Source organism: Lepidothrix coronata, unplaced genomic scaffold, assembly GCF_001604755.1.
Source record: "Lepidothrix coronata isolate B3197 unplaced genomic scaffold, Lepidothrix_coronata-1.0 Scaffold194, whole genome shotgun sequence".
Taxonomy (NCBI): Eukaryota; Metazoa; Chordata; class Aves; order Passeriformes; family Pipridae; genus Lepidothrix; species Lepidothrix coronata.
In genome coordinates, this window is record NW_016690374.1 from 558,108 (window position 1) to 573,152 (window position 15,045).

General features: G+C 41.0%; 1 protein-coding gene across 9 annotated transcripts; it reads left to right on the top strand.

Annotated features, from left to right (window-relative positions):
* Nucleotides 1-595: 595 nt before the first annotated feature.
* GJA3 (gap junction protein alpha 3) lies at nucleotides 596-14,725 on the top strand. 9 transcript variants are annotated; one of them, XR_001877550.1, is made up of 6 exons: nucleotides 599-700; nucleotides 2,715-2,792; nucleotides 3,010-3,101; nucleotides 8,099-9,607; nucleotides 12,516-13,141; nucleotides 14,534-14,725. XR_001877550.1 is itself a non-coding variant. In XM_017831630.1 (5 exons), the coding sequence occupies exons 4-5, from the start codon at nucleotides 8,116-8,118 to the stop codon at nucleotides 12,644-12,646; spliced, it is 1,623 nt and encodes a 540-aa protein (XP_017687119.1). In that variant the 5' UTR covers nucleotides 599-700; nucleotides 2,715-2,792; nucleotides 3,010-3,101; nucleotides 8,099-8,115; the 3' UTR covers nucleotides 12,647-14,725. The 9 variants fall into 9 exon arrangements, 6 of the variants coding, with proteins under 6 accessions (XP_017687123.1, XP_017687119.1, XP_017687122.1 ...); XR_001877549.1 differs by having other exon boundaries at nucleotides 12,516-12,735; nucleotides 13,032-14,725; XR_001877551.1 differs by lacking the exon at nucleotides 14,534-14,725 and having other exon boundaries at nucleotides 8,099-9,737; nucleotides 12,516-12,602.
* Nucleotides 14,726-15,045: the final 320 nt, after the last annotated feature.

Here is a 15,045-nt window from a genome sequence, read left to right on the forward strand (position 1 = left end):
TTCAGCCTGTAGAGGAAGGCTCTAAGGAGACTGTACAGCAGCCTTCCAGTTCCTAAAAGGGGCCTATGAGAAAGTCAGAAAGGGACTTTTTATTAAGGGCATGTAGTGACTGGACAAGGGGAATGGTTGTAAACTGAAAGAGGGTAGGTTTAGATGAGATATTAGGAAGAAATTCTTTACAGTGAGTACAGTGAGACACTTCTCGCTGGCAATCTTTTTGGGTTCTTCATGCAGGAGACGCAGGCAGTAGCTGCGAGGTTTGCCTCCTCACGAAAAAAGACCCAACTTCTTTCGGTGAAGAATCTTTTGTCGTTTAGGTTGGGTTATTTTCCACTTTTGCTCTCAGGTCATTTTAACACCTGACGGAGGACCGTACCTTCGGCCGCCGGGGCGAGGCGCCCTCTGACACCGGTGCCGCAGCCGTCCTGTGTCCCTGGACGGCGCTCCGGGCCGGGAGCGGGCGGCGGTGGGCGTGCGGGAAATAACTCCCACTGCGCTGCCTTCGCCGCAGCCCGGCGGGGCCGGCGGACAGCCCAGCGGGGAGGGGTTTCTCACGCTTTTATCCTCTGGGAGGAATAAACTGTTTTATTTCGCAGGAAATCCCGCGGGGGTGGGATGGATCATCTGCACAGTGACAAACGTTTTAGAATCCAGGGAGAGAAGGGCGAACACGCCGGCTGCTGCGCCCGGAGCCTCCCGGGTGAGGAGAGGGGCTGCCGGCGCGGCCCGTGTGAAGCCGGCGGCCGTGCCCGCGGCGGGAGGGGAGGGGAGGGAAAGAGGCGGGGAGGGCCGGGCGCCCGGTGCCTGCGGAGCAGCCCGTCAGAGGGGCAGCCCGTCAGAGGGGCAGCCCGTCAGAGGGGCAGCCCGTCAGAGGGGCAGCCCGTCAGAGGGGCAGCCCGTCAGAGGGGCAGCCGCGGCCGCGCTCCCGCCCGCCCGAGGGGCGCGTTGTCAGCCCGGGCAGCAGCAGGGAGGGAGGTGGGCACCGGCCTCCGGGCGCCTCCCGCCCCGCCCCTGCACCCAGTCCTCCTCCGCCCCCCCCCCGCTTATTCCATAGCCCCAGCAAATTTTGGGGGCGCCTCTTCCCCCCGGTTAAACGAGTTATGCGCTATCGCTGCCTGGACTCTTCCGAACGAGTTGAGCTTTTGCTGCTTAAAGCAGTGCTCCTCCCGCGAAGCGTAAGTAGATCGACCCTGGGCTGTGCCGCTCGACTCCCGGCGCGGACCCGCCGCCCCGGACAGGGGCTCGGCCAGCGGGGCCGCGGCTGCGGGCGCACTTGGATCCTGCGCTGAGGGCGGGAGGCGGGAGCTCCCAGGGGGCTCTGCCCGCTCGCCGGGCCCCCCAGCCGTGGGCTGGGCGCCAGGGGAGGGCAGGGCGGGGCCGAGCCTGCTCATCCTGTTGAGGAAGAACGAGAGAAGAGACCCTACTGCTGTGTATTCCTCCTTGAGGGACCGTGGTGCGAGTGTCCCTCCGTTCCTGCCCCACCGAGGGCAGCGGCGCTCGCAGATGGGGCGGGAACTCAGCCTGGTGAGGCAGGCAGAAGTGTCCAAACCTAACGAAATACCTAAGGAGATGCAGTGGAAAGCAAAACGCCAAATATATCCGGGATTGTTGTGGCAGTTGCCCGCTAAAGGGTGCCTGTGTAGGGTCATGTAATTTCTTCCTTAAGGGTTACCACTCACATTTGAACATTGATGTGGATTCGAAGTCAGTTTTGTACTTGGAGTAAAGTTAAATCTTAACTATAAAGCAGAGCCAGAATTGCTTTCACCCTTGTAAGTGGTACCACACAGAATGGTGGAGTTCAGAAGTGTACTCCAAGATGGTTCTGGGTTTCCTTGAAGTGAGCTCTGAGTTATCTGGCCCATAAAAACACTTTCTACTGATAGTGGGGAAAAGAGCTGGCCGGCCTCCCTGCATTGACCAGGCTTTTACCTCACTCTTCTGGTCACATCTTCGATCTGAGAATTATCCAAACATGCTGGTTACTCACTTTTTCACTTAGGACTTATAAGTGATGCAAAGTATTGAGATGAATAAATATTCTTTGGAAGGTATTTATAGCTTGATTGAGTAAGAGTTTGCCAATGTTATAAGCAAAAAAGGTTGTTTAATTTGTGTCTGTTCTTTTTTTCCTGTAGGCAAAAAGAGTATTAGAAAAGTATTTGGGTTCATTGCTGACTCAATGAAGAAATCATATAAGCCTAAAATGTTATTAGGAATCCTTAGTGTGTTAGGCCTTTAAGACATAGATACATGGATATGAAGAATGACATAGATATGAAGAATGACATAGATATGAAGAATGAATTGAACTGAGTAGCCAGAGATATTAGAGCTTCCCTTTAAGGGAAATTTAAAGGGAAATGAGAGAATTCTACTGGAACATTTTAGACTTAAACTAGAAAAAAAATTAAATGGTTTCCATAGTACGAAAGTGTACTTTAAGAAGTTTGAATGGGGTTTACAGCACCATCTCCCTTGCAGTTACTTGCCTGAAGTCCCCTCACATGGATACTTGAATGTTGGAGTACCTGCTTCTCTGCAGTGAAAAAGGCTCTTGAGTCTCTGAATGCCAGAAAGGCTCATCTTTCCTTTGTATATCTGGGTGGGGGGCGGGACACTCCTTACTGTGCAGTTTTTAGATCTGTGTGGCTGATCGTATGTGGGCACCTGAGAGATCTGTCTCATTCACGCTTCATTCACGCGGGATGTAGGACTGTTGCCCTCATGCTCAACGGCTATTCCACAGTCCCCTGCTAGCTCCACACCCTCCACACCTTTCAGCTTTATTGGTAAGTCACTGTCTTTTAATTCCGATGTAATTCTCTAAGATGGCATTTGAGTATTCTAGGGGAGAAAAGGGGTTACTTTTTTGTTTCTGTTTTTCTCCTGCAATTAGAGAATCAGAGCAGGAGTTTGTTATACCAGGGAACAGAGCAGTTTAACAGGTGGGGTGTAGCTCTCCTCCTGGGCTCAGCCCTGCGCTCCTTGCTCTTTTCCTTTACTCAGGCCAAACTTTCACTCAGAGGTCAAGTGAAGTCAAGAAGAAGTCCAAAGAAGTTTTTGTCTGGGATTTAAGGAGGAGGCTCCATAGCAGTAAAGTAAGTTTAAGATAATAACAAGATCAAATAAGGAATTAATTTTTAACAAGTGTTTAAAATACAGTGAGAGTGGTAATAGATGTGTCTGAAAGTATGACACTGTGAGGATGAAAGAAGGTATTTTTCAAGTCCTCGTTTAAACAAGTTTATAAAATGAACTACGAAACCTCCATTGTGACTTATGAAACACCATTGCATTTCATATATAGGTACATGACCAAATACCATTAGGTTTCACTGGAAATTATAGTAGCTCATTCTGTGCCTGCATATATGCCAGTTTGTCTGGAATGACATGGTCATACTGCAGACTTTCTGCAGGATGACTGTGTTTATCTGATTTAAATAGCAGAATTAAGAACCTGGTAGTAAAGGGAATGCCTGATTGTTTAGTGTAAAAACAAATTAAATATTGCAAGTTGTTTTAACAGCATTTTTTTCTCATACTGCTTCATAAGATTTAGATAATTTTAAAGATAAAAATCTAAATCCCATAATTTTAGACTGTCATGACAAATTAAAGGAAACGTGGACTGAATTTAAGAACTCATATTCAGACAAGGGCATCTGTCAGGTTTCTGAATAATTGTTAAGGGACATTTTTTAGATATACCAATATAATAAATTATAAGTACATCAGGTTTCATAATCTGGTTATGTATGTAACACAGCCATGCAGTTATTTATGTTTGTAATCTTTGCATATGTGTAGATAAATACATAAACATATCTATGTGTGAGAAAAATTATAAATAATTAAAATATCATATTTCACACACTTGATACAGAGTGGTGAACCCATTGGGTGACATCATCGGAAATAAAAATAACTGACAAGTTTACAGATGACACATTATAAGTATTTGCCTCCTGTAGATGGATACATATATATGGCATCACAACTTCTAAAATTTATTCTCTCTCTTGCTTGTTCTCTTTGTCACATGCACACAAACACCCTACACAAAGTGTATTTGTGTGTGTACTAAACTAGTAATTAATAACACAACATTGATTCTTAAATGCCGTGCCAATTTTTATGAACAGTCTATTTTCCAGTATTTGTCTCAGAGGAATGATTTTCTAAGTGAACCAAACAATACAGGACTCACAGTTCTTATTAAATGATCCCAAGGTTCACGAAGTCCTTGCTTTTCATACAATTGAATTAGGTTGCTTTCTGAGACAGATTCTCTTGTCATTCTCTAGTGGACATCAAGAAATACAGATAAAGATGTTTCATTCCTTAATCTGCATTTTTTCCAAGGGCAAAAAGAAAAAATGTCTCCTTTCACAATCCATATTTAAGATTAGGTCTTAACAGTTGCCTGGCTCTGGATTTCAGCAGCACTGAAAGTAACACTGTACAGCTGAAGTTTATGTAATACTACAAAAGCAAGCTTGGGATTGATCTCAAATAAAATATTGAGTTGTGGCTGTTTAAATTTAGATTTAGGTATTGTTGAACTTACTCAAATATTCTGTGAGCTCTGAGGGCCTCGTGGTTTCATTTGATGTCATTTAATCATTATCTGAATTAAGGCATCCTTTTAAATTTTTGGTGTGATTTTTGGATGAGTTATGTTGGCTTTAAGAATTGCTTACTCAAGAATGTATCGACGCTGAAGAAAGATAAGGGACCTGGATTTCTGGGAACCCTCCAGCCAGTGGAAATATGTAACTTTGTGTCTCACTTGGAAATTATGTCCTTCCCTTATGGAGGTACTATGAGCAATACACATTTGTGGCGAAGGCAACAGTTGCTGCAATTCATACCAAGATGAACACTGAGGTTTTTCACCTCAGTGCAATTAAGATGCCATGAAGTATATGCTCACAGCTTAGAAACTTTGTGTACAGGATGAATTTGCACACTCTGGTACACAAATATAAATCTTTTAATTAATATAAGCATTAGAATAGCTTTTTTATGTGTATCCTTTGAGAAATGCCTTGTGTCATATATTTGGTGTCCTGAATTATCTCGGCCTAGGCATTGTTGACCTGTAGTAGAAAGAAAAAAAATAAATCTTGCATAGGATTACTGAATGGAGAATTATTAAGAATAAATTAGATTAATATATTATTTATAAATTTTAAGTTTTACCAATTGTTATTGTTCTTCTTCTACTAATCACTAGATAAATCTTCAGAAAAGCGCAAAAAATCCTACTTTCATTGTAGTCATCATCACCTATAGATCTGAGTAAGAAATGCACTGCAGTGTGCCTGTAAGGGGAAAAAATTGATACCTGTGTTTACCTTACAGTGCAGGGGTTATAATTTTTCATGAGAGCAGACCAACTTCATTTTTTCAAGCAACAGAAGGTGATATCGGTCTTTATAAAACACAGTGTGTGGGCTTTGTGCCATTGGACACAAGGGTAATTGCAGTCATGCTGAAAATGGGACATAAGTAATAAATTCAAGAAAATTTAATGGGCTAACATTTTGATGGTTAATAAACTTTCTACTACAGGTATTAGCAATAAAAGAACAAAGCGTAACTTCGACTATTTATTATCTGAGCTGCCTGTTTTGTTTGATCTAGATAGAAAAATAAAGAGTGGGGTAGAGAGTATTGATCTGAGAGGCACAGAGTAATGCAAAGAATAGCAGAGAAAGGAAATACTGAGCTTAAGTTTATGCTAAACTTCTTTAATCCACCAATATCACATTATTCATTTTGCTGTTCCTGCATTTTCCCACTCAAAATGAGAACATTTCCAAACACTGGTTTAGGTCTGTTCAAAATTGGAACTAACCTGGGTATATCTTCAAATGGTTTTGAGTAAAAAACCAAAAAAATTAATTCGTTATTTCCTTAAAAATTGATGCTTCTCAAGATTAAAATTCCTTAACCATCCAGAATATTGTAAACTGTATACAATTAGGAATGAAGATTAAATTTAAAAATCATGTAAGCATATTAAGATTATAAAAATATTATAACAAAATATATTCGGTTTTGGCTGCTATTTTAGGAGGAGAAAAAAATACATTCTTCAAAAAGAATTTGAATATATTTAAAAAATTGTTTAAAAAAGTGTTTGAGGACCAGGGACATTAGTACACAAAATTGGTGTTTTACTGTTGGTATCATCATTTACTGGAAATGCTGCATATTATGCTGGAAAAAGAATTCACTGATATTAAAGGGGATGGATGTGTTTTTGCAGAATATCAAAGATGTATTTTTTAGGGGGACTTTTTGCTGAATTAACTTCGTGGGATAAAAAATAAATTAATATTCCAGGATTTACAAAAATGAAAAATACTAATGGTTGTGTTATTGCTTTTTGTATGAAAGCATACTAGCCTGCAGTTACAGTTATTTCATTGCCTCGTAGTAAAACCAAGTTATAAAACAGTACCTCAAATAACTTTAATTCCTTTAATTGTCTTAACTAAAAGCCTGAAAGAAGTTCCATACAGACTTTGGAAATGCTTCTTCTGGAAAACCAGTGACATAATTGCTGGAAATGACACTAAATATAATGATGAGAATAATGGTAAATTCCTAGCTGTAATGATGACTGCCATTTTTTTTTCCTTGGGAATTGTAAGACACCTGCGTGTTTGGATAAGAAGTATAAAAATAGTAAGGTGTAATTCAGTTATAAAATATTCTGAGGGTTTTAAACAAGAGGATAATCTCTTTTCTGATAGTGTTTTTTTGATATGCAAATTGTTATATCTGTATTACAATTATGATAAAAGTATTTCTGAAGGTATTGAAGTTAGCTGAAAGTAAATTTATTTTGTTCTCAGTTGAAGGTTGTCATATAAAATATAGAAGTGAGTTTATTAGGAGAATGAAATATACTTACATGTATTCCAATATTCTTACATATATTCCAATTAGGAACAATCAAAGGATAACAGAAGTGATACCCACAGATAATAGCTTGTTTCTCAATTGGAGGAAGCTTGTGAGGAATCTGATATTAAAAAAAAATCTTGTACTTTAAGCCTTTCCAAATCAGGAATTGTGTCTCTGCCTAGAACTGGACATGGGAGGCCCACCATACATGAATTGGTGGAAATTACTGAGAATATATGCTGTTGTTTTTCACTGAAGTAAGGTCATAGGATGTAATTTTATTTTTTTCCAAGAAAATCTCTGTATACAGTCGCTGAAGTGACCTTGAGTTTGTTGGCTTGGGTTTTGTTTTGGTTTTCTTGTGGTTTTTTTTAATGATGTTGCAGTAGGTATGGTTTAGTAACACTAACTGGCAGGACAGTAGGGAAAATGGCATAGAAACCTTTACACAATTCCTCTCAAAATTTCTCAATTTTCCCAATATTTCAATTTATTAAAATAATTCTGGGGGTTTTTTTAGAAATAAACAATTCAAACATGACTAGGCTTTGAGAACTTGCTTGTTGAGTTGTACACATTCCAAAATTAAACTGTAAATTCCGTAGGTTTTGAGTAATTATTTTTCTATGTTTGGACAGTTTGAAAATAGTAGAGACCTGGGACATTACTAACTTCCTGAATGCTGGAGTATATAAGTTCAGATAACAATAAAAGTATTAGAATTAGGCAAACTTTGTATCACACTCTAATACAAGGGCAATTACATTAATAGTAGGATTACTATAATTGAACTGGTTTCCATCTGTTCTTTTCTAAATATAGGCAGGAGCAGTTGGAGCCATCTCAGATAGAGGAAACAGAGAAATAATATTTTTTAAAATATTTAAATCTTGTAGAAATTCTAACTGATGAATCCTTCTTCTCTGTTGTGCATGGGCACTTAAACCTGTATGGGCTATGTGAAAGCACTAAACATCTCACTTCTGTGCTCATCAAAGCCCATGGTTGCATGGTCACAGGGTTATCTAGTTCTTAATGCACATCTGCAATATTCTGCAAAAGCAAGTGCACTTGAGAAATATCATTTGTCAAGGATCAATCTGTTCTGCCCCAGCATTGTGTAATTATAAGATTTTTTAACATTGCTCTAATTGCTCTGATGTTCTTATTGTAGGTTAGAAATCTGAAACAATGGGTGACTGGAGCTTTCTGGGGAGACTATTAGAGAATGCGCAGGAGCACTCCACGGTTATTGGCAAGGTTTGGCTGACAGTACTGTTTATCTTCAGGATACTGGTGCTGGGGGCTGCTGCTGAGGAGGTCTGGGGAGACGAGCAGTCAGACTTTACATGCAACACTCAGCAACCTGGTTGTGAAAATGTTTGCTATGACAAAGCCTTCCCCATTTCTCACATCCGCTTCTGGGTCCTGCAGATCATTTTTGTCTCCACTCCAACCCTCATTTACCTGGGCCATGTCCTGCACATTGTACGCATGGAGGAGAAGAGGAAAGAGAAAGAAGAGCTGAAAAAGAAGGGAAGCGGCAAAGATGGCAACTACGCAGTAGCAGCAGCAGCATCTGGCAGTGGTGGTGGAGGAGGCAACAATAACATCAAGGATCCTATTAGCAAAAGGGGGAAGGAGAAGCTCCCAATCCGTGATGAGCGTGGTAGAATCCGTATGGGGGGTGCCTTGCTCCGTACCTATGTCTTCAACATCGTATTCAAGACACTGTTCGAGGTGGGCTTCATTGTGGGCCAGTACTTCCTGTATGGCTTTGAGCTAAAACCAGTCTACCAGTGCAGCCGCTCACCTTGTCCACACACTGTCGACTGCTTCATCTCAAGGCCCACTGAGAAGACCATCTTCATAATCTTCATGTTGGTGGTGGCCTCAGTCTCCCTGCTGCTGAACATGCTTGAGATATATCACTTGGGGTGGAAAAAGCTTAAGCAGGGCATGACAAGCCAGTACATCCTTGAGATGCCTGTTGCAACAATGACACCAGTTATGGTAACAGGGGAGTCCAAACCTGTTTCCCTGCCACCACCAGCACCACCTGTGGTGGTAACAACTGCCGCACCACCCCCTGTTCTGCCTGACACCCGCGCTGTCACACCACTGCTGGCCCCAGTCACCATGGCATCATACTATGCTACAGCTGCTCCGAGACCACGGCCCCCCTCCAACACAACCTCCATGGCAAGCTACCCTGTTGCTCCACCAGTTCCTGAGGAGAGACACCGTGCTGTGACTCCCACGCCCATCTCTACTCCTGTCACCATCCCAACCCCCATTCCCACACCCACCCCAGCCGTCATCAGCTACTTCAACAGCAGCAGCCGTGCCCTGACATCCGAGCAGAACTGGGTCAACATGGCAGCGGAGCAGCAGGGGAAGGTTTCCTCCAGCTCAGCGGGCTCTTCTACCCCGAGCAGTGTCCGGCATCACCTTCCCGAGCAGGAAGAGCCACTGGAGCAGCTACTCCCACCCCCAGCCGTGCTGCCCGTAGCTGCAGCCAACAGTGGCAGCAGCACCAGCCTGAGCGGGACGAGCGGCAGCAAGTGGGATGTGGAGGGCGAGGAGGAGCTGTCAGGGGCACGGCCCGTGTCGGCCGCCTGCACCACTGTGGAGATGCACGAGCCACCGCTGCTCGTAGACACGCGGCGCCTGAGCAGGGCCAGTAAGTCGAGCAGCTGCAGAGCCCGGTCAGATGACCTGGCCGTGTAGTGCGGTCGCCCCTGCTTGGAGGGGCAGGTGGTGGCAGGCAGAGTGGGCAGGGGAGCTGTCCGGGAAGGCCAGGCCTGGCGTGGGTGAGAAGGCCTGGGCTTCAAACTTAGAAGCTTGCTGTTTTTGCACTCTGTGAGTTGTAGTGGGGAAAAATATCAACATTTTCTAATAGGTCAGGGGTGACCAAAGCACAGCCCGTGGGCCAGGGGACCAGTCCCACTTTCCTTCATGTCCATGGCAGATCTCCCAAGGGCAGCCATAGAGGAGGCCTGCACAGAGAGCAGGTACCGATGGTAGCTGGCCATGTGCCTCAAGGGTGACTTTGATCTGGGAAAAATGTTAATATCCCTAGTGCCCATGTGCCTGGCTGTCATATTCCTCTTGCCCTTGCCTTCACTTCCACTCTTTCTCACACAGGCTCTACATGAGCAGATGTGATGAATCACTTTCTTCCTCTTAAATCTTACGTAGCCCTATGGCAAACATCAGGGTGGCAAATTGTCTGTTGGCACCTGTCGTCTCTACAGACCAACTTGCCATATTAAAGGTGACTCAGTTTGTTCCATATAACATGACTTAAAGAAGCCTTTGTGCTCATTGCAAAACTCTAATGTGGTCCTCGGCCAGGCAAAGTTTAGGTAACCCCTGTGATAGATTTTTGAAGTTCTTTCCATAATTTTTTTTTCACTCTTGACCTGTTAGGAAGTGTTCAGTTTGACCTTCTATCCAGTGTTTGCCGACCATGATCACACCATGTTTAAAAGCCTGCAAATATGTTTGAGCATGTTTGATTATAATTTTAGATGACTTCTGAAATTGCTTAGAGGAGGACAGGAATTTAAATCACACGTTAGAAATTATTACACAGAACAATTTCTCTTCAGAAAGCAAGGATTATGATTTCAATACACTGTGGCCCCATACATTGCCTGTGGACAAACAATAGGATAAAGTACAGCTCTGCATTTTAGATTACTAGATATCAGCTTAAGTTTGTTGGAAAAATGCTTTTTAGAAATAAACTTGAGTGCATATTTTTAAGTATTTGAACATTTTGAGAATAATTTTGATCTCTAAGTTTAAAGTTACTTGACTGTGTATTTAATAATTTTAGTTTGATCTTTGATCTTACAAGAAAATGTAAGAGGAAAGAAACTTACTAATGGTAAAATTCCCAAAGCAACATTATTTCATGTTGTGTCCTACCCTTTAACATCAGTCTGTAATGTCAGTGAAAACAGATTTAGATAATACTGTATTGCAGAAAAGGTGGCTAAAATATCTGGGCAACATAGTGGCTGAAGAGTCTGTTCTGATCCCACTGAAGTCACTTGCAGAATTTCCATTGAATTTTACAAGGAGCAAGATTTGGGGATGGATCTTGCAGGCCTTATTCAAGCAAAACTAACATTCACATACAGTTTTGGGAGCCAGAAGAAATGTAGATTTTGGGCTGTAGATAAAGACATTGAAGTCCTGCTTTTGAAAATTGTGCGTTTCCCTTAAAAATGGGTGAAGGAAAGTACTGGGTACTTGTTACTAAGGTGCAGCTTTCCTTACAATGGGCTCTGTCCATTATTCCTTTGTTAACAAGACATTAGTCAGAATTCTGAATGCCTGATAAGGCTCGGGAGAGTTTCGGTACAAAAGGAATGCAGAATTAGGCCCAACTTCCTTTCTAAGCAAAATCCAAAAGAACTGGAGCTTGGAGTCAGTCCTGTTGCTGCTATAAATTGAAAGTACTGTAACTGGAGAACACACTGGGATAGCCCTTTGCATCTTCAAAGTATTTGGCCTGGCAGTGCAGTCCTTACTCAGGCAAAGCAGGGTCACTCTGTAGCTAGTAGTTACAATTGCCAGTTATTTCTGCTGTTATATGTTTTCCTGAATGTGTTCATTTTATTCAACAGCTAAAATATATTCCTACTGCTCAAGATTAAACATTTTTACTGCTTTCTGAGTAGTCAAAAAAAGCTTCTTATGATCAGAAGCACTGTTCTGCAACCCTTGGGCATGTTGTCTCATGACTTCCTTGTCCTGCTTGTGGTGAATCAGGTGAGGAGAAGTCTTTCTGCTCCCACGATCTTGGGGGCAGACACTGCATTAAAAGTCAATGTGTACAATACAGGTATTTATTATTAGGTGTTCAGCTTCAGACATGTTCTCATAGATTTTCAGTGTTATAAGCCATAAAAACCCTTTCTGCAAGAAAGCTAAAAGCTAAATTCTGCTTTCTGTTGTACCCATGCAACTATGCTGAACTTAAACTGAAGCTGATGAAGTTGCCTAGATGTAAACAGAGGCAGAATATAAGACTCCAAATTTTTAGATTTACTAGCATCTATAGTAGCAGTTTTGTAAGTTTTGATAAATGCCAGCTATTTATATTGCTGAAAAATGCAATATGCATCTCTGTATTTTAGTTCATCAAAATTTGAAGGCTACATTTGCCTTTCTTCTATGCTTCTGAAGAATGAGGTCAAAGTCTTTCTGGAGTGTATTTATATAAACAAGACCACCTGGAATATGTGCTTTTTTATATCAGTGCCTGAGAGCAAAACTGACTTGTTGTTTGATGGGGCTCTGAATCTTGCAGTCCTTACTTTAATACAACCCTCACAGAGTGTGTCCTGCAGGATTGCATCCATATTGTATATAAAAAATAGTAACAGAGATAGATTTAACTTAGGATCAACTGATACCTAGTCTGACCTTTTCAAGTAAATGTGTGTGGTTAGACCTGCAGAGAGTTCAGATGATTTTGTGGAATATATGGTATTTTCAGTCCTGTGGTATATAATATAGGTATTTTCAGTCAGAGTAACTACTGGAAAGCTCTAAAAGATCATTTTTCCTGTTAGGTGAAGCTCGGGGGGAGAAATGTAAGTCTATTGCAACCCCTAAGAGAAGTCTGAGAGAGCAGCCTCTGCATCCGAGCAGTACTGGTCTAAGAAAGCAAAGCTATAACTCTGCGCTTTTAAGATCAGCTTAAGTTCCATCACATAACTATGCAGCGTCAAGCCTCTTCATTACCTACAGTTTCATTTGGAGTCCAGTAACTGTTTCTTCATTTAAGCCCAGGTAACTGTTTTGGCAGAACTCCTCCTTAGTGCTTACAACTGCTTTTAGTTGCTGCGTCACATCTGGGTTCAGATTTGTTGAAAGAAAAATCTTATTGGTGTGGCAAATTTTGAGCGCTCTAATCTTTACTCATGAATGAACACTGCATTCAACGTCCTATGAGTCAAGTATAACTATGGAGAATTCCTCCTTCTAGAAAGTATGTACAAACACTCACTAACTTACAGAATAGACTGTCGTTAAAAACTATCTGATAGTTTCCAAGTCATTTACTCTTTTACATCAATTAATTACAGAGTCTCATGGGAACTGGTAGAAAGTGATATTTTGATTTAGCCCGGTCATACGACTGTTCAATCCAAAATCCGGAAAGACCTTAGATGCACAGCTAAGATGAAACCTTTAGGTAAGTTATTGCAAAAGCAGAAGTCAGAACAGAATCATGCCTGATATTAAGCAAACTGAAAAAAAACCCACTCATTTTTGCTCTTTGAGTAGAATAATTGTGGGGAAACTTATTCTCTCTCTTACTTGAAGTTAAAAAATATACTGAGGTGAAGTATGGAAAGAAAACTGAAAGAAAATACTCTTTGAACAAGTTACCAGGTGTAGTATATTTGTCATACATCAAGGCACTCAGAGCTAATAAATGTCTGACATTTTTCAGCTCTTGAGATTATTTTCTGATACGAATACATAAGTGTAGGATCAGTGAAATAATTAAAGCAAGCTTTAAAAACCAGATCAGTACTTAGGTCCTTTTTTGGTTAGTCATGGGACCACCTCCTCAGCTGCTACAAACTGTTGTATTCCACTGAGTTCATGTGGGTGACAGCAGTCTGCAAAAGCAGAGCATTGAGCCCCCAGGTCTTTTTGTTTAATACAGACACTAACACCATGGATTTGAACAGGCTGGGTTTTTTTCTTTAATTCCATGTTTTACTTTGATTTTTCTTGTGAAAAGTGTGCTCCTGTAATTTTGATTTTTCTGAAGTTTACATTCAGTTTTTGATTTCAGATTGCACATTTGGATGAAATAAACTGCTTTCTAAGTTTACATTTGTATAATAAGTAAAAGAATGACTCTGCCAATGTGTTAAACTTAAGAGAGAAATGTCTTACTATAACACAGGAACTCTTTAGACATAAGGCAGTACCATTAAAGACAGTTTAACCTGATCATTGATCTATAGTATCAGCTTTCTCTTTATATTTGAAATATGGGAGTTGGATATATAGGGAGCAAACTATGGAAAAAGATACTTTTCATCATGAACTCAATTATTACCAAATAAAATAAGGTTCATTATTGTTCATATGGCTTCCTGTGTGTTTAGAGGTTCAATGACAAAAACTAGCTGTGACATAGGTCCTTTAAGAGCTAAATTTACAACCTGGCTTAAAATTCCAAACAAAATACTTGAGGATAAACACTGCACTGTTACACTGTAGAAGATTTTACAAAAAATAAATGTTTTGCTTTCTATGCAAAAATATGGTTCTGAACCTGCAAATACAATTTCATGCAAGTTATTTTAACTTCTGCAAATAAGACCATTAAAGGTAATGAGACTATTTGCATAAGCAAAAAATACTGATGTGAAAAAGAAATTGTAGATTTGCATTTTAAGTTTGCTGTAGATACCAATGTAGTTCTAGAAGTTTCAGTTCTTGAAGAGTTATGTGAGCATATTTTAAGGTGGAGAATATACTGCTAATCCCATTGCCACTGTTTCTCACAGTTAATGGGTTGTAAAGCATAAGAAGGCTTACTCAGAACTTTCTTGTCGCTTTCCAGATGTTTACCTTTTACATGACAGTAAACATAACAAGTTTTCTGGGCTGTCAGGAACTTGTAGAACAATAAAACCAGCAAACAGTTAAAAGTGCTGTCTTCAACAAAGTGCCTTGTATATTAAATTCTGTAAGAAGCAAGTTGATGTAAACGTTAATTTACCTCATATGTTTACAAAATTGTGACTAAATAAACTTTTTGTACCACAGCATTGTCTCTTTTAGATTAAATTTTCATGGTTGTGTAGATGGTCTTTTAAAATGCTAACACAATGGAACAGTTAGTTCCCTCCATTTATTCACTTACACTGCTGCTTTCCTTCGTTATATGAAGCGCTCACTGAATTGCATCTGTTGCAAAACTGGATGCTGAAACCTGTCTCCATGCAGTGGAGACCTGTCTCTCCCAGTGGCTTCAGAGGAAGTTCACCATCCAGAAGAACTGTGTGATCAAGACCCACTTGAGCAAAGGGTGAAATGCTACCTTCTACCTTCTGCCAAATACAGGTTTCACCC

What these genes read in the sequence shown, in the direction of transcription:
- GJA3 (XM_017831634.1), top strand. Translation starts at nt 8,116, where the DNA reads ATGGGTGACTGGAGCTTTCTGGGGAGACTATTAGAGAATGCGCAGGAG. An exon ending in GCGGCGCCTGAGCAGGGCCA is followed by an intron (nt 9,608 to 12,515) that starts GTAAGTCGAGCA and finishes TTTTCCTGTTAG; the next exon opens with GTGAAGCTCGGGGGGAGAAA.